At 49.8% G+C, this 23,025-nt stretch overlaps 1 protein-coding gene across 1 annotated transcript; it reads right to left on the bottom strand.

The window, feature by feature from the left end:
* Positions 1-377: 377 nt before the first annotated feature.
* On the bottom strand, positions 378-19,571 carry LOC105515277 (cytochrome P450 4B1). The gene is made up of 12 exons (XM_011947063.1): positions 19,304-19,571; positions 8,767-8,908; positions 8,532-8,576; positions 7,090-7,217; positions 6,105-6,229; positions 5,648-5,799; positions 5,396-5,502; positions 4,440-4,630; positions 2,534-2,667; positions 1,691-1,755; positions 1,507-1,589; positions 378-1,095 (listed from the first exon to the last, which is right to left on the bottom strand). The coding sequence occupies exons 1-12, from the start codon at positions 19,481-19,483 to the stop codon at positions 912-914; spliced, it is 1,536 nt and encodes a 511-aa protein (XP_011802453.1). The 5' UTR covers positions 19,484-19,571; the 3' UTR covers positions 378-911.
* Positions 19,572-23,025: the final 3,454 nt, after the last annotated feature.

The following is a 23,025-nucleotide window of genomic DNA, read 5'->3' as shown; positions in this document are numbered from 1 at the left end:
GATGAAGGCTTGGTCAAAGAGGCCAGAATCAGAGGCCTCAGCTCAAGCTCCTCCCAGATGAGTGTCTTACAGGTTCCTTCCCTTCATACAGAAGTGGGAAAATGGCCCCCTCCCATCCAGCCTCCCAGGACTTCTCAAGGCCTGATTTAAGCTGATTCAAGTGGGGGAGAAGGGTTCCTTTCCTCCAGGAAGCCCCCCTCTAATGCCACTTGGCCACCTTCCCCAGCTGAACCCTGAATGCCTGGAGCACCACGTGACTGAGACACAGACACTGACAACGGCAGGGGTGCCACAGAGACACATCTCAGGAGGAGCGGAAGGAATACCAGTGATACCGTATCCCATGTTTCTCAACTTCAGTGACCGTTACGAGACAGTCTGCTTCAGAATTATTTATTATTTTGTACAGTCTTCGTTTAGGCAATTTTTTATGTCTGTTATATTCAAAACACACACATACAAAGTTAAACAAAGAAACACATCTCAGTGAAGGGGCAATCCCCTAAGCCATTCTTCTATTCAGTGGTACCCAGTCATAACCACAAATCTCAGGGCAAAACTTTCCTTGTGTTCACTATGAGCCTCTAAGGTTGGAATGTAAGTTTCTGCTGCATTTTTAAGTTTGCGAATTATAGGAGATAAATGAAGTTTCTTGAACCAAATAGGTGCTCACCAAATGTTTGATGAATAAATGAATGAGCTCTAGAATACATGCATGATAAACATTTATAGACACACATTTGTACATAGCACTGTCCTCTAGGTGTTGTCTATGGTAATACCTACTCCCCTTCTAAACTATAAGCCTTCTGAAGGCAGGGTGCCCCAACTCCTCTACATCCAGCCTGGGGAGGGTGGTGCCCAGGGAGAGGTCACAGCCTGAGCCATCCAGGGCCCCATTCTCATCAGAGCTACTTCCCAGACCCAGGGCCCAGTGGCTTCAGGTGGAGGTGGATGCCATTCTTGGAGCGCAGGACAAGCTGGAGCATCTTGATGGGCAGCCGTGAGGGGTCCAGAGAGAACTCAAAGTGGAGCAAGCACATGGCTGTAACCACCTTCATCTCAGTCATGGCAAACTGCTGCCCGATGCAGTTCCTGTAGCAAGCAGCACAAAGCGTCATTGTGCAATGGAGCGTCCAGAGTGATGACATTCAGTGCTCTTAGCAGCCAACAAAAGTCAATAACTATTTCTGGATGAATAATTTGCTGATAGATTGGTTGACCTCCCAAACAAACCTTGGGAGCATGGTGAGGGTCCCAGACCAGGTAGATTCACATGGTGGGGGTCTGGAATGGGAGTCTCTCTTGGAATGACTCACCTATCCCACCTACTTCCCAGGGACAGGAATATGATAATTGCAAGAAGAAGGCTCCTGCATTAGAATCACCACAAACCCAGCATGATTCCCCCTTATTCAGAGTACCTTCTAATAGTGCCTCCCCTATGATGTCATCCACCCTCTCCTCCCCAGTCCTGAGGGCCTGGGATACTGGGTCTCTCCATACCTGGGCCCAGCAGAGAACGGCATAAAGGCAAAGGGATGGCATTTGGACGCATTCTCAGTGGAAAAGCGCAGAGGGTCAAAGACCTGAGGAGACAGGCCTTGCTTAAACACTCACCAGGTTCTGGCAGAGGGTGATCCTCCCAGTCCCCCACCCTGTCTGATCTCCCAGACCAGGGAAAGGGTACCTCAGGGTCGGGCCATACAGCACTGTTCCTATGGAGGGCATAGATGTGCATAGAGATCAGGCTTCCTGTGGGCAGAACAGAGGTTGGTGACCAGGTAGTCCTGGGAAGCCAGGCCTACCTACACATAAGATCAGAGTCCCCTAGTGCCCCCTGGGGTGCCAGCCCCTACTGACCACTGCCAGTGACAGAGAGTTCATGGCCACACCCGACTCATCACAGTACTTCGATCATTACCATGCCCAGTTCCTGTAACCCTAGCACTGGGTGCAGCACCTGACGGACATTTGTGAAATGAATAAAGGGAGAATGAACCCCTCCATCATGAGGTAGAACAGGAAGGAACTATTAAACCTTTTCAGCTAACTGACTCTTGGGAAGTTATTATTCATAATATTACACTGCCAACAGTAACCGCTATCATTCACCAGGTGCTTACTGTGAACCAGGTACAGGCTTAACACTCTTTACGAAACTACCACATACAGTTGTGCAGGTTGCACACTGCAAGCATCACAGTCTATGTGAGTGATGCTCTCTAGTGCTCTTCGGGGCATGATCTGCATGGTGGTACATGGCAGCCTTGGTGGACATTGTCTCTTTAATCCTGACAGCAGCCTTGAAACATAGATACTCTTCTCATCCCCATTTTACAGAAGGGGAAATGGAGGCTCAGAGGTAGAAGAATTGATCAATATGTTGTGGGACTGGAATGGAGAACCAGGGCTCTCTGAACGCAAAGCCTGAGCTCTTCCCCAAAAGCGCAAAGATTTGACTAAAGGCACAGAGGGTGCCAGAGGAACATGAAGAGGACTCCATTTCCACCCCCAAATCCTCCCATCTCACCTGCAGGTAGAGACCGGCCATCCACAAAGGTGACAGGCTTGCTGAGCTGGCGGTACACCTGGGGCACAGGTGGGTAGAGGCGGAAGCTCTCCTTGATGCACATGGTCAGATAAGTCATTTTGCCCAGATCATCCCTGCCAGCAACACAACCAGAACATTCTGGGAATGGGAAGCAGCAGGATTTGGGAAGAAAGCAGACTCCAGCCCCAGTTTTCCCTCACCACCACCACACACTCAAGAGTCAGGGCCACAGGGTTCCAAGTGCTCGGGCCAGGCCTGACATGGTGTGGACACTCAGATCTAAGGGATCTGGTTCCACTTTTCTGCATCCCTTTCTCATCTTCACTGGCAGGAGAAGAAGGCACAGGACCCTACAGATGAATGTGCACACAGCCATCAAAGACAAGGTCACCTCTGCAACTCTCAGGACCCCCATAGATGCCTACGAAGGATAGTTCTTTAGGTTCCAACTTGGTTTCCCCTACTGAGCAGAATGAAAGAAACCGGGGCTGATACACATTGGTTGAATGAATCAACCAAAGTTCATGCATTGTTTAATGAGGTGAGTGTGTGTGTGTGTGTGTCTTTTCCCTTTGGCCACCAGGAAGCTCAGGCCCAGATATGACATCCAACTATAACTACTGGGCAATATTTTATTACAGAGTCCCCAAACTCCCCACTGGCTCTTATTTTTCATTTGCATTTTATTATTTTATTGAATAAATGTCCCCTAAGTTGCTTCAAGCTCTAGATGGAATGACGTGAAAATAAAATAAATATTCTAATCCCTGCCTTGGGTTGTGTTCACATTGTTACCCAGCCTACAATGCCTAGCTCGCTCTCTTTGCCTGAATTTTAACCCTCCTTAGAAAGTCAATTCAAGCCTCACTCCTTCCCTCTGTGCTCAGCCTTCAGACCACGCGATCCTGTAATTTTCTCTCGCTGTTTGGTTATGTGAATTTGTCTCTCACAAAACCCCATGAGCAGCAACTTGGCTTCTCTTTCTCTTCCATTCTGCACCCCTGATAGCACCTGGCATGTGCCTGGATACCCTGTGGGCGGGGGGGATTCTCACATATGACCAACAGAAATGGTAATAAAGCTTCATACTCCAGGTCCTAGACCCTGGAGTTAAAGGTCAGTCCCCCTCAAGTGGATCTAAAGTTCCCCCACCGGCTCAGCATTTTCTGTACCCCTGCTGTGTGCCCAGCCCCCTGCTGGAGGCTGCTCAGGAGCCCAGAGATAAAGGCAGGGTGTCTGACCACAAGCCAAGGCCTGAGGGGGACAGACAGCGAGCAAGGTTGGAGGAGCTTCTGAGAGACTCCTAGAGCTCACGCTGCAAAGAGAGGTCAAGGTCAATCCTTAAGTGTTCAGGAGTTCAGTCTTAGGCCAAGAAACAGGGGAAAACAATGGAAAGTTTTTAAGTGACGAAGTTTGGGGAAGTCTTTTCTCCTTCACCAGCAGGAGAGATATGGCATCTGGAAGCTCAGTACTGCCACCCAAAGGCAAGTAGCAAGGGACTGGATCTCCTAGCTGTCCCATCTCTGTTCACCCCCACATTTCCACCTCTTTCTCTCCCAGCTCTCCCTACTCTATCCAGGAACCCAGAAGGGTAATCAGGTTCTACCTTCAGAAGAAGTTAGCACACAAAATAGCAGCCTCTTACTGACAACTTTCTCTACGTAACACATCTGAAAAGGCTCCATTTTGGGAGAATGGGCTCAGGGGTGTGTCTGTGCCCAGCCACCCCCCACCCCCCACCCCTGTCACAAATGGTATGACACTGGGGGAAACAGGACAGCCGCCGCCATCTCACCTGACTTCCAGGATGGTTCAGGACAGGATGGGCACTGCCCTTCCCAAGGGCTGAGCAGGATAAACTGGGCCCACCCTCAGACTCACTCACCACTGGAAGGAGTCCTGGTCCCCTAGGATCTCACGGACCTCCTCTCTACAACGATGCTGGTGCTCAGGGTACAGGGCCATGCAGTAGAGAAACCAGGAGATACCACTGGTGGTGGTGTCATGGCCTTCAAACATGAATGTGTCCACTTCAGCCCGGAGGTCTGCATCTGACAGCTTGCTGTCATCTTCATCCTGGGTTAGGGAAGGCATAATAGGACAGCTCGAGATATTGGAGATGGGTAACAAGAAGAACTCATAGCAGTGGTTGTCAAATGAAGGTCTCAGGGAGGGAGTGAAAGCTCCTTTTCAGAGGGTGGATTAGGACTTTCCCCCACATTCCCATCTTTCTTCAAAGCTCAGCCTGGATGCCTCCTCTTCTACAAAGCCCTCCCTAATCGCTCTGACCAAATGACTTGTGCCTTGTCCAGCCTGGACTGTTAGTTCTGCTCAGTGGGCATGCAGAATACCACCTGCCAGAGGAAGACATTTTGGTCAACATCTACCTACTATCTCCCCTGCTGGACTGTAAGCATCTGGAGGGCAGGGCCAGGTCTTTCCCATCTCTGCATCCTAGCACAGGAACTGACCCAGAGTCAGAGCTCAGTGAGTTTCTAGAGTTGATGAATAAAGAACTTACAGAATGAATGAATGAATGAATGAAGTCTAAGATTCTAGGATTCTACAAGGCCAACATTTTGGGGGATGTTAGAAGTCTAGAAATGTCATCCAGTCACTACCATGTGACCTAGGCTCCCAACTCCACAGCTCAGGCACACACACCCTACACCTGCCCACCTCTGAACCTTTGCTAATATGTTTCCTGGGACGAGGAACAGGTTATATTTGCCGACTAAAGACGGGGAAATGCTTAAGAGCTCCTTCTGCTGTCCTGGGAGGATGGTCTGAAGACCTCTCTGGGACCAGTCCTCAGGTGGGAGTGGCCAATCATGTACTCACCCGGACACCCAGGAGAATGTCCAGGAAGTCCAGGTGCCTCCGGTTCTGGGTCTTCTTCCGCACCTTCTCATCCTGAAGGGCTGCCTTCCGCTCCCTGATGACCTGGTCTGAATCAGAAGCACAGAGCGTCACTGCCTGGGAAGCCATCTTCTGTCCAAAGGGCAACTGGGGTCCTATAATAGGAGGGGGCACAGAGGGGCCAGCAGGAGGAACCCAGGCTTCCTAGAGGTGAGCCTTGTTGGAAAGGCCCACCTGTATGGTCATGGGCCACCTGGCAGGCCCGCAGGAAGCGGCGGCCATGTGGGGTGAGCCAGTAGATGAAGTCATTATGGTAGTGGAAGGACACAAGGCGCTGCTGCGTCAACAGAGTGAGATCGCTGACTGCAAGGTAGTAGCTGCTGTCCCTGCCAAGCAGAGGGTAGGAGGAAGGATTGGCTTAGACACTGGCCCAGGAGCAGAGCCAGAGCAACTCCATGCCAGAAATCTAGCCCCAACCACAGAGCATCCTGCCCTTCTTCTCCTGCCCTTAAGCCTTCTCGCTAAAGCCAGATGTCTCTCCCCACCATGAGCAAGTCCTGGCTCCCCCCAAGCTAAGGCTCCCTGGGGCAGGACGCTATCTCTTCTCAGATCAGGGCCCAGGACCCCTACGAACTCTCCCCTGTAAACTGGCTTTGGAGACAGTGTGGTCAGCCCCGAGGTGGCCCCTGACCTGTGGCCCAGGCCGGTGTCTCCTCTTCCAAAGATGCACTTCATGAGTGTGTCCAGCGCCATGTGGCCCACATCGCAGAAGATGTCAAAGGACTTACCCTCCTGAGCCTTCTCTTCCCACTTGTCCTGGAGTCCAGGGATAGGAGGCAATGTGTAGGAGGCAATGTGGGGGTCAATTGGACTGGATGCCACAAGCTTCACTCCAGGACCCATACATAGCCTATCCTCCACCACCAAGCCCCCTTCACACACTCCCAGTCCCTGCCCTGCCCTCCATTCTGCTGGAATATCAGGATAGGATAGGTAGCAGTTTGGCAGCCTCTGGGCTACAGGCTCAGAGGGCAGGACCAGGAGGCAGATCTTGCACTGCACACAGATGCTTTCTCCCAGTCAGGGTAGCTTCTAAGGGAGTAGGATGGCTGAGAGGTGGTGAGCGCCCCAGCACAGTGTGTGTAAGTAATCCTGGAGAGGAGTTTCCTATAAGGGGAGAGACTAGCCTGGAAAACCTGGGGATTATCCAGCCCTGAGACTCTAAGCCTGACCTCTGACATCCCTCTTAGAGATGAGTTGTATTGACATAATTTTGGGCAGTTGTGGTAGACAGAAAGTGAGGAGACACTTTTTAGGTGTGAAAGCCTTTCCCTATACTCTCAAATAAAGGCAGTCCTCAAACCTGCTATGCTAGGAGCCTTAGTAAGTTCTCACAGAGACCCTTTGGCCTGGGAGGAAAGAGGGCTGGGTCTCCTGATGGAGACCAGGACCGGGCTGCCAGGACACTCAGAGATTCAGCACCTACTCAGTGGCAGCATGTGGCACATGTCAGCAGTGCAGGGATTTGGCACTGCTGTTGCAGGCAGAACAGACCTTGGGGCTCAGCTATTCTCCTCACTGCAGAGCACCACCTGCTCTCCCCAGGACAAAATCAGGGCGGAGAGGGGCTAGACCAGGAGCCAACAGCCTCCACTACTCTGGCACAGGGAGCTCACCAGCATGACACGTGTGGACTCAGCGAACAGAGCCACATAGGGCTTCAGCACATCATAATGAAAGCCAGCTGTGAGTAGCTTGCGGTGCTGGAACCATTTGGGCCCCTCAAGAACCAGAAGGCCTCTCCCTGGGGAAGGGATAGGAGAGAGAGGGCTGGTCAGTCCAGGAGATACTGCCCCACCCCTGGCAGTCTGGGGCTAAGCACATCCTACCCAACTCCATCCTTGAGCCTGGAACCCTCCAAGGATGGGCCACTAAGCAACCCAGTATTTCCCTCCACGCCCTCGCCCTAGGTTACCAGGGCCTCAGGACACAGGTGGCGGCAGTTCTTGGCTGAGTGAGCTCCTTCCTTAGGACAGGATGACTCAGCTTCTGCCTCTCAGCTGCACCCACAAGCCTGGGTCCAGGAACTTGTGTCAGATGACATTGCCAGATATGAGACAAAGGACATACATCCCCCTGGAGACAGTCAAGCCGGGGGAGACTGCTGAGCCTTGACTGTCAGCTGCTGAGACTCGCCACAGCTTCAGGACTTGGGGAATGGCCCACTGTGTTCGTGCTTCATGGCCTCAGGTGGGAGCCTTCCTACCCCACCCCAACACACCCAGCAATGGAAATGCATTCCTGTCTCCAAAACCACCTCTTCATTTTCCTAATCCTTTTCTTTCTGCCTTCTAATTTTATCCTCCCATTGATAACTGAAAAGAGTGTTAGAAGCAAAAAGACTTCCCAGTGGTACTCGGTGAGTAAATAGGATCGGGAATGTGTTCTCCCTCTTGGCCCTGCCCTTTTTCAGCTCCCAGGAAAACACTGAAGACCCCATAGGATCATGAGTAAAAGAGGAGCTTTGGAGAAGCATATGGTGGCTAAAGAACACTCAATGGGTTTAACTTGACTACCTCTGAAAAGAAAAAAGTAAAATAAAATAAAATACTCAATGACTCCCACCTACTCTCGACATCAAATCACGTCCTCACCCTGGCAGTCAAGGCTGGCCTGTCCTCCCTGCCCAGCCTCATCTCCCAGCTGGGCTCTACCTTGCAGCCACCCCGACAGCCTCACAGCCTCTGGTGACCAGCCATGGTCCTACCACCACACCATTTCCTCAGACCCTTGCCCTGGCCAGCACCACCTATTTAAATCCCCTTTTGGATCAACTCTAGTGCCACCTCCTTCAGGAAACTGTTCTTCACACTCACACATTCTCCAGAGCCTTTGCCCTGTCTAGAGAAGGCAGGCCCTGCCAGAGAAGATGCCTTGGCTCCACAGCTGGGGGCTCTCCTGTTCCTCCCCTGTCTCCCCACTGACAGCTGAGCTTAGGATGGGTATCTGGGAACTAGGCCATCTGGGATAACCAATTGAGCAGGACAGGGCAGGATCCTAGTCACCCAGCACCATGGGTCTGAGGTGGGCATGGCAGGGAATGCAGGTGCTCACTCACCAATCCACTGGAGGAGGAAGTCATACACATCAGGAGCCTTAGGGTCTGCAGGAGGAGACAATCAGGTTAAGCAGGGACCCGGGGTTCCTAGAGAAGGCTCGTTTATGAGTAGGGTGGGCACCTCAGCCACCCAGACTTAGTACACAGGCCCAGGCCTCCTCCTCACATGGTGCCCTGAGCCCTTTGTTCTCAAGAAGCCCCACCCTCTCCCGAGAGTCCCATCCTCTCTCCTCACCCCCACGGCTGTACACAGCTTTGGCATAGTCGGGCTCATAGATGTTCAGGAAGCCAACGAACTGTCCGAACCAGAGTTGGTGGGCATATGGGAACTGGTGGGCCCAGGACACCACTTTGTCCAGGCTCCCCGTCTGCAGGATCTGAAATGATGACAAAAGGCCAAGGTCACTCAGGAACACATTGTCTCCAGCCAGGCCCCAAGTCCCTGGGAGGGCAGGGGAGAAGGCTGCCTAGGCAGGCCCTGGTTGCTTCCTTACCTCTCCTGCACTCCCTTCTCCTAAACATTCCTAGGCCTGGTGCCGTCTCCAGCCCTACAAGCATGCTCTAAGTCCAAGTCGCCTTCTTCTTACACTGGGGTTAGCTCAACATCCCCAAACTAGCCAACCTGCTTCCACTTGGCACCTGCCACCAACTCTTTACTGCACTGCAGCCAGAAAGTGCTTTCTTCTCCACATTAAAGCTCTTTCATTATAAAGGTAATATTTGCTCATTGTGCAATAGAGAAATAGCTTCAATTCCACCCCTGCTGCATCTTTCAACACATTTTTATTGAGGGCCTACATGTGCAGGGCTCTGTTCTCAACATCTCAGAGGAATGAGACAGACAAGTTCTGCCCTTTCATTCTATGGAGAAGACAGATAATAGACAAGTAGACAATTAAGTAAAATAATCACAGACAATAGTGAGTGCTGAGAATAAAAACAGTGCTATGAGAGACACTAACAGGGAGGGCCTGCTTCGATAGGGTGATCTTGGAAGGCTTCTTGTTGGAGACAACATTTAAGGTGAAACTTGAAGGATGGTGAGGCTCTGGCTGTGTGAAGCATAAAGGAAAAGCATTCCAGGTGAGAAAACAGCAAGCACAAAGGTGCTGGGGTGGGAAAGGTGCTGGGTGTCTTCCAGGAGGTGTCCCGTGGTGGGACAGTCACCTGGGATGAGCTTGAATGGGTCATCCAGAGGTTGGTACATGTCCTTTGGAGGTTTTATAGCCACATATACTCACCCAGAGGTGTTTTAAGTAACAAAGTTATACAATAAATATTTTTGCAAAACCAGCCTTTTTCCATTAAGCATATCTTGTCCTCCTTTCCAGGCTAGTGCACTTAACTGTCATTAGTATTTTTAACAGTCGTGTAGTATTTCACTATAGGGATGTAATGTATTTAACTATTTTTCCTCATTTAGTGGGAGTCTTTCAAAGATACACTTAACACTCCTAGTGGTCTGCCCAGGGGCCTTAGGAAAGGTCCAAGCTCTGGAGTTTGTAAGGAGGCATAGTAATGACTAATCTTTATTAAGCACTTGTTGTGCGCCAGACCTTGTTTAAGCTACTTACATTTTGACCTGATTGAATCCTCACAACAATTCTAAGTGGTCCCATTTTAGGGAAGAGGAGTAAGCCTAAGGAATAGAGATGTTAGGTTACAATCCCATAAAATTCCTGTAGAGGCCTGAGCCTGTGCTGGGCCTGCTTTTTCTCTCTAAAATTCTCTCTCACAATTGCCACCTACTCGTTTATAGTATCCACACAAATTAGGAAGGGAAAAATATCCAAACCTTAATAATCTGGACATTTTTCCCCTCCTAATCTCATTTGAAATGTGATCTCCAATGTTGGAGGTGGGGCCTCGTGGGAGGTGTTTGCATCATAGGGGTGGATCCCTCATGAATGGCCCTGGGGCCTTTCTGGCAGGATTGAGTGAGTTCTCTTGGCTCCCATGATAGCTGTTTGTTAAAAAGAGTCTGGCACCTCTCTCTCTCTCTCTCTCTCTCCTTTCCTCCTCTCTTGTCATGTGATGTCTGCTCCTTTTCATGAATAGCAGTTTCCTAAAGCCCTCACCAGAAGCAGATAACTGACCATGCCTCCTGTACAGCCTGTGGAACTGTGAGCCAAATAAACCTTTTACCCAGTCTCAGGTATTCATTTATAGCAACACAAAGGACTAAGACATCCATGTTGTATCTTCCAGGGAACATTCTTAAAGAAGGACACAGGCATCTGATAATGTAGCCCCGAGGGATCCTTTCTGGCCCAAGCCACTATCTCCAAGGGCTCATGGGACTGGGCCTATTTTGGCCTCCAGCCACCCGTCTGTGCCTTCTCTAGGGCTCTTCCCCTCCTAGGCCCTCTGTGGAGTCGTCTGTAATCATCCCATAGATCCCTTCCATCACTGCCTCTGAACTCGGAATCCTGAGTTCAACCCAACAGGGCTGTAAGAGTTTTCACTGCCCTTGAGTACACAGTGTCAAAAAGAACACAAAGTGATAAAAATCATCTCTACCCACAGGTAAGAGGAAACCTTCTGGTATCCCTGCCTCCTTCCTGGCTGGTACCCCTGGAAGCGCTCCTTTCCCCAGTGTCTCTCTTATTTTTCCATCTGCCCTCCTGGGTTTTCCTCGCCAACTTCCTGGTCACCTGACCATTTCCCTTCTCTCCATCCCTACCAGGTCCAGAAAGCCCAATTGGATGGGTCAAGGAAAGGCTTACATCACAAAAAAGCCAGATTCATAGGATCTCAGGATCGGAAGGAGCCTTTGGCTGATCTGGTTCATCCAAGCCTCACTGCCCTCCTTATCAGTTACCCTTGTGCACCTCTGCAGCAACCCCACAAGGGACAGTAGACCCTGGTCTCATGCTGACCACATTCACAGCTTGTGCCCTGATCAAGGTGGCAGTCAGCTTGTCACTGCCTCCTTGTGCCCAACTTTCTCCTAGCTCTTTAGATTTATTTAAGAAATAAATAAATTTAAAATAAACAAAAAACATGTGACGAGCCCAAGCCATGGCCAAGCTTTTAAATAAAGCTAGAAAACTAGAAGCACCTGCCAGGCACCTGCCTTGATTACCCCAGGAGCCTGGTAAGAGGGAGGACAGCTCCCAGCACCTGGTCCCACTATTGCAGCTGCAGCCCCTCAAGAGGGCTGAGGCGTCTTCCCTGTGGGGTACACATGGCTGCCTGGACAGTTCCTCTGGATTACACAACTGGATGCATAATCCAGTTGTGTAATCCTGAGCTGGGACACTTACAGGGCTGGGAGGTCTGGGACGACTTGTTTTTTCTCCAAAAGGAAGGAAACAGGAAGAGAATAGGGCATGAAGATAATTCACTGATCCCAGCTCCCCAGCCCCACCTCCCACCCTCACATTGGCACTCCTTGTTGACCTCACCAGAAATAAACCACAGGAAGCATTGGGAAGAGCAAGCATATGTCACCACTCTCCTCTCTGCTTCCCAAGAGTCTAAAGTAAGCTTTGCCCCAAGAATCAGATGGGAAAGGGATTTCAACATTGCCTAGTGGAACCCTGACCTCTTTTTATAGGTGGAAACGTGCAGTACAAAGACCAAAGGGAATTATCTTCATGCCCTGTTCTCTTCCTGTTTCCTTCCTTCTAGAGAAAAAACAAGCCATCCCAGACCTCCCAGCTCTGTAAGTGTCCCAGCTCAGGATTACACAACTGGATTACTCATCCAGTGTGAGTTAAGGGAGACCAGGGATCCTGGCTTAGGCTCTTTCTGCAGCCCTTGTTAGCAAGCCTGCTTAAGCCATCAGCCAGTTGACCTGAAGCTCAGTGGGCCGGTGTCCAAGAAACAAGCTACCCTTGACCAGTGTGTTGCAGCTACAGTTCCCCAGGGGGCTGCTTCAGAACAAAAATAAGTCGGCTCACAAAATGGGGATAAGAGTTTCGAAAAACAAAAGATGAGGGAGGAGAAAGACGAAGAGGTTTCCTTTTCGGCAGCATGTCATTGTTCCCTCAAGGCAGGTCATGTCGGTCTCGGATTCCCAGCACACAGGGTGCCTGCCCAGCACCTTCACGTGGTAAGAATCCCTGCCCAAGTCTCAAACATCTCTAGTGACAGGCAACTTCTGTTGAAAACACCCCAACCATCTTTGGACAGTCTTAATTCTTCAAAAGGCGTCTTAGTTGCTAAAGTGAAAGCCACCTGCCCATAGCCTTCCCCATGGGTCTCCCTCTGGGACCACACAGGCTCCCACTGCCCAGGGAAGTTCTGCAGGGATTGGGAGTGGGGAGCTAGAACCCCCTAGGTCTACTCTCCACCAGGATGGACAGTGCCCTTTGGTGCCCTGGTCTCAGCTGTCTCCCTACCATGGTCCCTCTCCCCACACCCAAGATTACCAGGGCTCCATGTGTGCATGAGTCCAAGCCACTGCCAAGTTTTCAAATAAAGCTAAAGAGCTAGAAGCCAAGAAAAACCAATCAAAAGGGAGTAGAAGTAGCATCTCTGAAATAACTATAAAAATCAGTGGGAAAAGCAGACTCAATGTGTACAAACTCGCTGGGGATTCAGCTGTGAGGTTGAACAGAGTCATGGAGAGCCTGAAAAGGGGATCAAATGCAAAATGCCCCAGGGAGCAGAGAGGTGACTTCCTTCCATGCTGGTGACAAACATGACTTCATCCTCCATCCTCCCTTTCAAAGACAAAGGAACCATTACACATGTACATGTGAACAGATAACATACAGAAAGAACCCCTAGCTCAATAGAAGGAGCAAAGGGACTTTGGGTGAGATCAGTGTGGTCACCAGGACTCTCTAGCCACCATGCCTTGGCTAGGAAGTGGTGATGGGCTTTGTCCAAAGTCACACAACTAGCATCATGCCCCAGTCTTTAGATTCCAAAGCCTGTGCTCTGCCCCCAACACCCTCCCTGTCTTCAGCATCCAAAGGTGAACTCCAGACTCAGGAGCACCCAACCAGCTGAGAGGAGGAATGCAGGAAAGCATCCAAACAACTAAAAAGGCAGGAGGGCAGGGACCCAAGAAATGCCCAAGAGTCCAAAGGGATGCAGTCATCTGTCCTCAGTCTGCATGGGCAGCTTTGCTGCCCAGAGTTGGGCCCCCCAGAGATTCATCCACTCTTCCAACACATGGGCATTGAGCCAGAGACAGTGCTAGTTTCTGGGGTTACAGCAGTGAGCAAGACAAAGCCCGGCCCCACCAGCATACATTCCAAGCGGGGAGAAAGAAAATAAACAAGAATCAAATACGCCAAGAGTATGGTTTCAGGTAGTGATAACTCCCGAAAGAAAAAAAGCAGAGTAAGGGGCAGGGCTGCCACTATGGATGGGGGTGGGCTAGGAAGGCCTCTCTAAGGTGACATTTCAGCAAAGATCAGCAGAAATGTCTTCTGGAAAGCCCCATGGCATCAGCCACAATCTGCTTCTCAAAAACTTTTCTTTCAACTGCCCCCTCTACCTCTCCCCTCCTCACTCCTGGCAGATCACCCTTGTTCTACTTCCCAGAGAAAATAGAACCCATCAGATAAGAAAACCCAAAAGTCAGCTGGCAGACCTGAAGGACCACCCCACCTGCGCCCAGCCTCTCTGTTTACTTCTGTTTCAGGAGAGGAGCGTGCAGGGCCCGTCCAAGACCAGTCCCTCTGGATTCTGACCCTCCCCACAAGGTACCTCACCTATCAATCAGCCCCTCTCTCCCAAATCACAGACCTCACCTTCTCTGCAGGCTCCTTCCCATCCTCATTCAAAACTTGTTCAAGTCTCTCACTTTAAAAAAAAAAAAAAAAGAAAAGAAAGAAAACAAAACCAAACCTCCCTTGGTTCAGTTTCCTCCTCCAGCTAACACCTTATTTCCTTATCCCTTCATAATCTAACTTCTCTAAAGAGCTGTGCCTACTGTTTCCAATTCCTTGTGACGGCCCCACCTCTCCTATGCTGCTCTTGCTAAGGAATCCAGCACCCTCCCCGGCACTGAGCCCAGATGACTCCCCATCCCTCGTGCACTGTCTCCTGGCTGTCCTCCCCTCTCTCCCAGTGGCCGCCCTGGGCAGCTCCTCACCCACTGTTTGTTCCCCCAGACCCAGTCCTTGGCCTCTTCCCTTGTTGCATCTTCTCCCTGAAAGCTCTCACCTGCTTCTGTGGTTTCCTGTGCCATCTACCTACCAACAATTTCTCAGTTGACAGCTTTGTCCAGTTTACCTGTCTCCTGAGGTCCAGAATCATAATCAACCCCCGGAACTCTCTGCATGACACCCTCCAGATTCCTCAAACCCAGCATTTCCAAACCCACGCTCATACACATCTTCGGACACGTTTGTCCCCAAAATCTGCCTCTCCTACTGAACCTGGGAATAGAACCATCACCCATCCCAAAACTAGCCAGGAATACGGAATGTCGTTTTCTCCATGGTTTATATCAATATGAAGAGGGATGTCCTGTAGAGGCAGCCCCTCCCCTCTGCAGGCCCACCAAGTGATTTTTACCTTGAAATTAGCAAACCAGAGTGAAAAGAGCCAGATGTAGCAGGTCATGGGAGGAGACTCAGCATTCTCCAAACCTAGTACTCAAGGATTCCATACCCAGGCACTAACAGGGCTGCCTGCCACTGAGCCTCCTCTTCCTGGGTCTCAGATGCCCACATTTTAAAATTGAGACAAAAAATTCATTCCTCCTATTTACAATCCAGTCTTATGGCTCTCTTTTGATGAGTTTTGCCAGATTCTGCTGTGGTCCAGCTGTGTTGATGCCTCCAATTAACAGAGCTCCAAGGGCAATCCTTATTTCCTTTTCCTGCTACATGGAGGGGCCCTCACTGACCCTCACGTCTGGCTACGGTGGAGGTCTCGATGCCTCTCTCTCCTGTGCCCACCCATGCCAAGACCTGGCCTGCTCCACCTTCCACTTCCCTCCAGCCCACTGGTTCACTCCCCAACACAAGGTGGAGGCCCGGATCACCTCCACCCTAGCCTCCCTGCCTCCTACTTGCCCTCCATCAGTCTGTTTACCACCCTGAAGCCAAAGTGATCTTTCTAAAACATAAGTCTAAGCTTGTCTCTCCCTTGCTTAAATTCCTTCCATCGTTCCCTATCATCCTCAGAATAAGGTAAAGCCTTTTGACCCGGTCTCAAGGATCTGTGCGACATCCCCATCCACCTCTAGCCTCATCCTCTCCATTCTGTCCTCCCTGTCACCACTGCAGAACTGCTGAGCTACTAACACAGGTATGTCCTAGACCCCAAAACACAATTTAATTTCCTAAACACACTGCTTTTTCCAGCCTGTGTGCCTTTTTGCACAGATAGCACCTTCTGCCTTTTCTTCTGCACTTCCTGCCACAGGTTTCTACCTCCAGATCTTTGAGGATGTGCCTCATCATCACCTCCCTGGACATTCCCTGACTCTGCATGCTGAGAGGAGCCCTTCTCTAGGCCCAAGGATTGGTAACACTTGTACTGTGTTATTCATCTCTCCTACAGACCTAGTTCCTCTGAGACAACCTCTTTGTCTTGATTCTTCATCCTCTGGCCTCAGCATAGGACCGGACCCAGAGTTGTTGATCAGACACTGCTGGTTGCTTAGGAAAGAGGGACCGTATCTGGCTCACAAAGACTGGGTTGATTTGAGAAGAAGGAAGGTGATGAAGAAAGCAAATGCCCCAGGGTGTTTTGTAGCAAGAATCCCTCCACAATGATTTAACACCTGACGTTTATCTGCCCAAAATACCTATACTTTATCTCTTTCTAACCCCTTCTCACCCAGTAAGGTAAAAATGATTATCTCCACTTTGTTGACAGGGAAACAGAAGCACAGAGAGGTAAAGTGGCTTAGCTAACCAGGCACAGCAAAGGCCTGTGATCAATGTTTACTGAATGAAAATGAGCCACAGCCCTGTCTTCACTACACAGCACAAGGTCAAGGGCACTGTCACAGCAAAGGGCATCACTGGGAAAGAGGCCTCTGCAGCCTCAGAGAATCTCATTTCCTTGGTCTGGGAGCTGGCATTCTACACGCGCGTGCACACACACACACGCAGACACACACATCAGATTTGTTGGCTTCTTTCAAGGGTTCCAACCTCAGGCCAACAATATAGCTGAGCACCTACTACGTGCAAAGTCCTCCCTGGTTCCTAGACTAGAATGAGGGGGACCCTGGAAGAACAGGACATGTCCCCACCTACAGAAGACACATTCTGAGAATTGAGGAGGATGATAGGTAGATGCTACCAAGGCCTCCAGACTGTAATTGGAGTCCAAGAAGGAGAAATTAATCCTGACGGACAGCTCTTCCCTGCCCCCAGTCCCTTTACCCACCAGTCTTCCTCCCGTTCCTAACTCCCATCATTGCTGGGCCTAAGAATCAACTTTGCAGTAACCTTTTATGGACTCACAACGTTATGAATTAAAATGCAGAAGTCCTGGGCCCAGTCTTGACCTAACTCCTGAGCTACTAAACAGATGCAGACAAATACTTTGCACCCTCTGAACTTCAATGTCCTCATTTTTATATTAGGGAAAATAATCCCCTCTCTGCCCTCCCCATTTCTCAAGTTCAGGTATGAATCCAAGCAAGAACAGAGGCGCCAAGCCCTGGAGGACTGCAGAAGTTGTGTTTGCAATGGTTCCCCAGGAAACCCTTGTAGTTCTCACAAGTAGTCACCCCTCCAGCCTTTGTTGCTCAACCTGATGCCAAAGGAAGGCCCTTCAGACAGTTGTGTTAGAGCCAAGAAGCCAAAGCTAGGCTGTGTTCCAGGCCCTCTGCATACTCTCAAGGTGGGGGTGGGGGCCATTGGGGGAAAGAAAACAGCCAGTTCTGACCTGGAGGTGGAGGTGCAAGGTCCCTGTCCTAAAGAAGCCGCTGGCTGAGGGCAAACACAATTTGACGAAGGCAGGTAGAAGTGGAAAGGGAACAAGAAGAAAGGGAGAAAGTTCTCTCTAAATACCTCTCGTACCCCTTTAGTGTCAGACCTCAACCTTCCCTTGGCCCTCCTGTGTACTTAGCAAACCCTCTCCCAAGACTTCCTGGTCCCTCTGCTTTTCTTTTCCATCATGCTTTCTCCTCTGTGGATACTCTCCCTACTCTCCAACATTCACTACTGGTTCATTTAGTGATGCCTACACTACACTAGGCTTTATGCTGAACCCTGAGGGTACAGGGATGAATCAGATCAGATCTCCATCCTCCAGGAGCCACAGTCTAGTGGGGAAGATGAACAGGTAAACAGAAGACAACAACCCAACAGGACAAGTGCTGAGATAAAAAGAATGGGGCTAAGGCAGAATCCTGGGGAGGAACCTCGCCCAGCTCGGGAGCACGGCTCTGGTGTCTGTTTTCCCCTCAGACCGTAAGCTCTTTGAACCCCAAGCCTGGGTCTGATTCATCTCTCTGACCTACCCTTTCCTTTCCTGGATGTCTTCAGGATGCATGTTACAGGGTTATCTGTCAGGGCAAGAATAAGCCTAGAGGTCAAGCTCATTTCTAGTGTCAATCAAAGAAGAGAAGCAGTGTCCTCCGCCCAGACAGAGAATGAGGAAAGTGGGTTCAGGAGGTGGAAGAAGGAACTTGCCTCACTCTGAGCCTCAATCTCTGGCATCTCAGCCGGGCGCGGTGGTTCACGCCTGTAATCCCAGCACCTTGGGAGGCCGAGGCAGGTGGATCACTTGAGGTCAGGAGTTTGAGACCAGCGTGCCCAACATAGTGAAACCCCATCTCTACAAAGTGAAAAGGCCAGGTGTGGTGGCGCATGCCTGTGGTCCCAGCTACCTGGGAGGCTGAGGCACGAGAATTGCTTGAACCTGGGAGGCAGAGGTTGCAGTGAGCCGAGATTGTGCCATTGCACCTCAGCCTGGGAGACAGAGTCAAACTCCCCACCTCAAAAAAAAAAAAAGAAAGAAAGAAAGAAAAGTCTCTGGCATCTCTACCTGGGTTCCCCAAGCTGGCTGCAGATCAAAACACTAACACTTGGACAGGTTTTTAAATGTAAACTCCTAGTTCCAATCTGACAAATCAGAATCTCCAGGGATTGGAGGTCCAGGAATTTGCTTCTCCCAGTTGATTCCAATTCCCTGCCCTGTGTTTAATTAGAAACCTCTGGTGTAGATGCCCATGACAGTAGGAAACTAAGAGGTCTTCCTAAGAGCAGGGGCTAACGTAGTTTCCACCCTGGAGTAGTAGGAGTTACTCAGTTCCTGGAGTAACAGGAAGATGAACCATGATCTGAATCTGGGAAGTTCTCACGGCCCCTGAGCCACCCACAGGCATGGCCGGGAGAGCCCTGCCTTTGGGGACACCAACCACCTAGACACTTGGTGAAGTCTGTCATGTGGTGGTACTCATCCTCATGCGCACGCTCATTTCCTGCCTTATAAATGGAAATCTTTACACTACACACAACAACGCGGATGCTGACTGAACTTTCAATGGGTTGCCTACTTCTATGGACTGTCCAGAGGTTTTGGATTTCTGCCATTGCCTTTCTGTCACTGCTGAGCCTTTAGCAGAACCTGGTCCAAACTTTGGGCCTCAGAATGAAGAGAAGGCATCTGTGGCATGCTTGAGCCCTGACTTGGAAGTTGCCCCCACTTCTGAAGTCAGCTTGAAAGGCTGGAGTGAAGGAGAAATTCCAGTGGGAAAGCTGAATGGAAGCCATGGATCCCAGGACATCATCCCCCTGCCCAAGTTTGAAGTCTCCCTCCACAGCCCCCTAGGAATTAGACCTGATTCTCTGAAAGAAGGGAGGATGTTTTCTTTCTCCCCAACCCCCGACTCCACATACCTCCAGGGCATGTCCAAAGAGCCAGTGGGTTGGAGGCCCTGGGAAGTTGCCCATAGCCTTAGCCAACCTCTGCCTCCGCAGCAGCAGGCAGATGAGCTTGAGAAAGCCTAAGACCAAGATCAGCCCAGAAGCCCACAGGCCCAGGCAGGAGAGTCTCAGGGAGAAGAAGCTGGGCACCATGGCTGGAGTTCCAGTCACCCAGCCTTCGTTTGACTTGCCTCCAGCTGCTCCTGGTTTCCTTTATACTCTGGACCCATGCATCCTGTCAGCGCCCAGCCCCAGCCACTCCCTGAAGCCAGCAGCAGCCAAGACTGGGCTGAGTGCCATAAGGCGGAGACAGCAACCCCCAAAGCCACAAACAACAGAAGAGAGAGCTTAGTGGCCTTCTCCCAAAATTCAGCTAAAGAGAAACCTAATAGTGAACTCCAAAAAAAAGCAGGCAATGGGCATCCCACCTTGATTCCTTAAAACAAACAGATGGCAATTCTTGGTGTAATCATCAGCATAATAACCACTGCCTTCTCATACAAGCACTGTGAATGTTTCAGGCACTTTTTACATACTATCTCATTTAACCCAAACAGCAAAGGAGGTCGGAGGCGCTCACATTTTATACCCTTTTCCCAGATAATGAAGCTGAGGCTCAGCTTGCCTATGCTTTCTCTCAAGAAAGCTTCCAGTGTCCCCTTCAATGTGAACCCTTGAGAGAGCTGGCACTTATGCTAGACTCTCAATGCTTTGAATTCTTTTTTGTGAGTCACCTTCAGAGACAAGGTTCTAGCCCCAAAAGGGAAATACCAGGTCAGAAAGGGGCCAACTCCACCCCTAAAACAATAGTGTCATTTTGACACTTAGGAACATAGAACTTTCAGGGTGATGAGAAAAAGTCATGAAATTCAGTCCCTCCTGGCTGGATGGAGGCACTCAGTCTCAAAGAAAGGTAGAGAAATACCCAAAGTTGCACAGCAAGACAGTGGCAGCACCCAATGCCACAGCCCAGGCTTCTGTGGAAGAACAAGTTTAGCTCAGGTCACTGTCTTGCCTGGGGAGGGTATGCTACCTGAAGAGGCAGGCAGATTTAAGAAATCAAACAAGATATGATGTGGCATGCAGAAACTAGAAACAAGAAGAAATGCATCAATACCCCAAGACTAAAGGAACAAGGGAAGGAAATCATGCTCCTGTAGCTTGGTGGGAGTTGTATTTATGGGGAACACAGTCAGTGCCAGAGAAATGATGCTGCAACAGGGAAAGAACAGAGCAAAAATATCCTAAACTCTTTCATCTCCCATCCCCAATCTCTTACTAGTGTCTCCAATCAGCCAAGCCAATCAGAAGTGAAATGGCAAGGAGCCTGGCAAGTCAGTCTGCAGAAGTCAGCCTCCCAGCAGAGAAAAGAGCAAGAATCTGTAAGTTCCTTATAGATTCTGGATATTAGTCCTTTGTTGGATGCATAGCTTGAAAATATTTCTCCCATTCTGTAAGTTGTCTGCTTACTCTGCTGATAGTTTTTGTTTTTGTTTTGTTTTTGAGATGGGGTCTTACTCTGTCACCCAGGCTGGCGTGCAGTGGCACAATCTCAGCTCACTGCAACCTCCGCCTCCCGGGTTCATGCCATTCTCCTGCTTCAGCCTCCCAAGTAGCTGGGATTACAGGTGCTGTCCACCACACCTGGCTAATTTTTTGTATTTTTAGTAGAGACGAGGTTTCACTGTGTTAGCCAGGATGGTCTCCATCTCCTGACTTCGTGATTCCCCCACCTCAGCCTCCCAAAGTGCTGGGATTACAGGCTTGAGCCACCGCGCCCAGCCATTGATAGTTTCTTTTGCTTCCCTCTGAAGGTCCCAATTGTCAGTTTTTGTTTTTGTTGCATTTACTTTTGAGGATTTAGTCATGAATGCTTTGCCCAGACCAATGCTTTGACTATTTTTATTACATGAGCCAACAAATCCACTTTGTTTAAATTCAATCTGAGTTGGGTTTTCTGCTGCTTGAAACCAAAGTATTTCTATGTGACATACTAGTGAAAACCCAGGAAAATGGGAAAGCCTTGGTTAAGGTGGGCTGAAACATATTTAGGGGGTTAGCTTGGAACAAACTGAATGAAATTAACCTGGGAAGGGACAAGTGGGATTATCTTGATACATTTTGAGCAGTGGGGCTTGCCCAGGAAATACTGAGGGGGTTCATAGAGAAGTTCTAAGTGATATTATCCTGGGCAAAGTTCCCATAAGATAGGAGCAAGCAATGATCTGGATATGGTGAAAGTGAGGGGCTTAGTTTAGAGAAGAAACAGATATCTGAGACGTTATCAAGCAGAAAACACAAAGGAGAGGAACATGTCAGGAAACTGGAGTGTCAAGAGCAGGGTTAGCATCGAGCTTCAATAGAGGGGTAAGGAAACTAAACTTTGTCTTCTAGGCTGCAGGGGGCCATAGAGAGGGCCTAAAGCAGAGGGACAAGAGTTATCAGAGGTTAGGTCCAGGAAGGTCACCCCCTCTGTATGTGTGCCATGACTTGGGCTGGTAGGGGTGGGGCCTGCAGAAGGCTTGGAGAGGAGAGGAAGCTATCAATGCACTGATCTTTGTGAAAGATGACAAACCTGGACAAGGAGGTGGCAGAAGGCATGACTCAAGGCTGGTGGGGTGCAACGAGGCTGGAGCACAGCCTGGTTGGCAGACAGGGAGAGGAAGTCAGAGGGAGGATGAGCAGGGTGGATGTTGCTTGTGCCTCAGAGGCCCTACATACCTTCTCCTGTGAGAAATATAGCCCAGCACTCATGTTCTATCTGTCATACACCCTGCTCTCCGCCCCTTGGCTGAAATCTGGCAGCCACCCACATTTTTAGGGCAAAAAACAAGTCATCATGTGACCAGAGCCAAAGGCTAGGCTTCTGTCAACTCCCAGGTCCTGAGCCTACTAGCTACTCACCCCTGGCCATCTTGCCAGTGTGATTTGTGGAAGCCAACATTCTTGAAAGCTTCCACCCAGTAGTCCTAGTTTTTTGCTTTTTCACTTAAGAATCCCACAGAAAACTTCAACTGTAAAAAAAAAAAAAAAAAAGAAAGGCTTGTAGGTGGCCCCCAGTCCATTAGTGTGCTGGAACAGGCTGGCACTGGCTCTCAAGAGCAGATTGTGTGTGTCACTTCCAACTCTAGGTTTGGTGTCACATTAGCAGCTTGAAATTGGCCATAATGGGAGTATTTAACATTTACATGACAGAAATTGGCAAATGCTACAAATCCCACTTTTTCTCCTGAGAAGCCAGTTGTTAAACACTTCCCAACATACCATTGATCCTAAACCCCAGGCTGCAGAGTTACTATAGCAGATCTCCTTGACCACTGGTACTTGCCTAAGAGACCAACATTATACAGGCCTGTAGGGCAAGACTAGAAGGCTCCCTTTCAAACTCCTTGGGGAAAAAAAATCTTTAGGCCTTTCGCAAAGATTAATTCCCATGTGTCTGAAGAGGTCTGGGGCTATGGGAGTAGGGAAGGGAGGGTGCAAAGGAGATGGACATAAAGAGACTATCTTTATCCAAGTCCTTCCTAACTGCTCTCTTCCTCCAGGATGCCATCCTCCCATGCCTCCACTTCAGAAACACCAATTAGGCCAGTCTTCTAAATCTGCCACCTCAGTCTGTAACTCTTCTTAGCTGCATTCACTTTCAATCTTGTAGCAGTTATTTGTCTTATCCTTGTCTTTTTTTTTTTTTTTTT

Source organism: Colobus angolensis, unplaced genomic scaffold, assembly GCF_000951035.1.
Source record: "Colobus angolensis palliatus isolate OR3802 unplaced genomic scaffold, Cang.pa_1.0 Scaffold106, whole genome shotgun sequence".
NCBI lineage: Eukaryota > Metazoa > Chordata > Mammalia > Primates > Cercopithecidae > Colobus > Colobus angolensis.
The sequence above is the reverse complement of the archived record's forward strand: the minus strand, read 5'-3'. Positions and strand labels throughout refer to the sequence as shown.

What these genes read in the sequence shown, in the direction of transcription:
- LOC105515277 (XM_011947063.1), bottom strand. Translation starts at nt 19,483, where the DNA reads ATGGTGCCCAGCTTCTTCTCCCTGAGACTCTCCTGCCTGGGCCTGTGG. An exon ending in TCTTTGGACATGCCCTGGAG is followed by an intron (nt 8,909 to 19,303) that starts GTATGTGGAGTC and finishes TCATCATTTCAG; the next exon opens with ATCCTGCAGACGGGGAGCCT. An exon ending in GACCAGGACTCCTTCCAGTG is followed by an intron (nt 2,668 to 4,439) that starts GTGAGTGAGTCT and finishes TGTTGCTGGCAG; the next exon opens with GGATGATCTGGGCAAAATGA.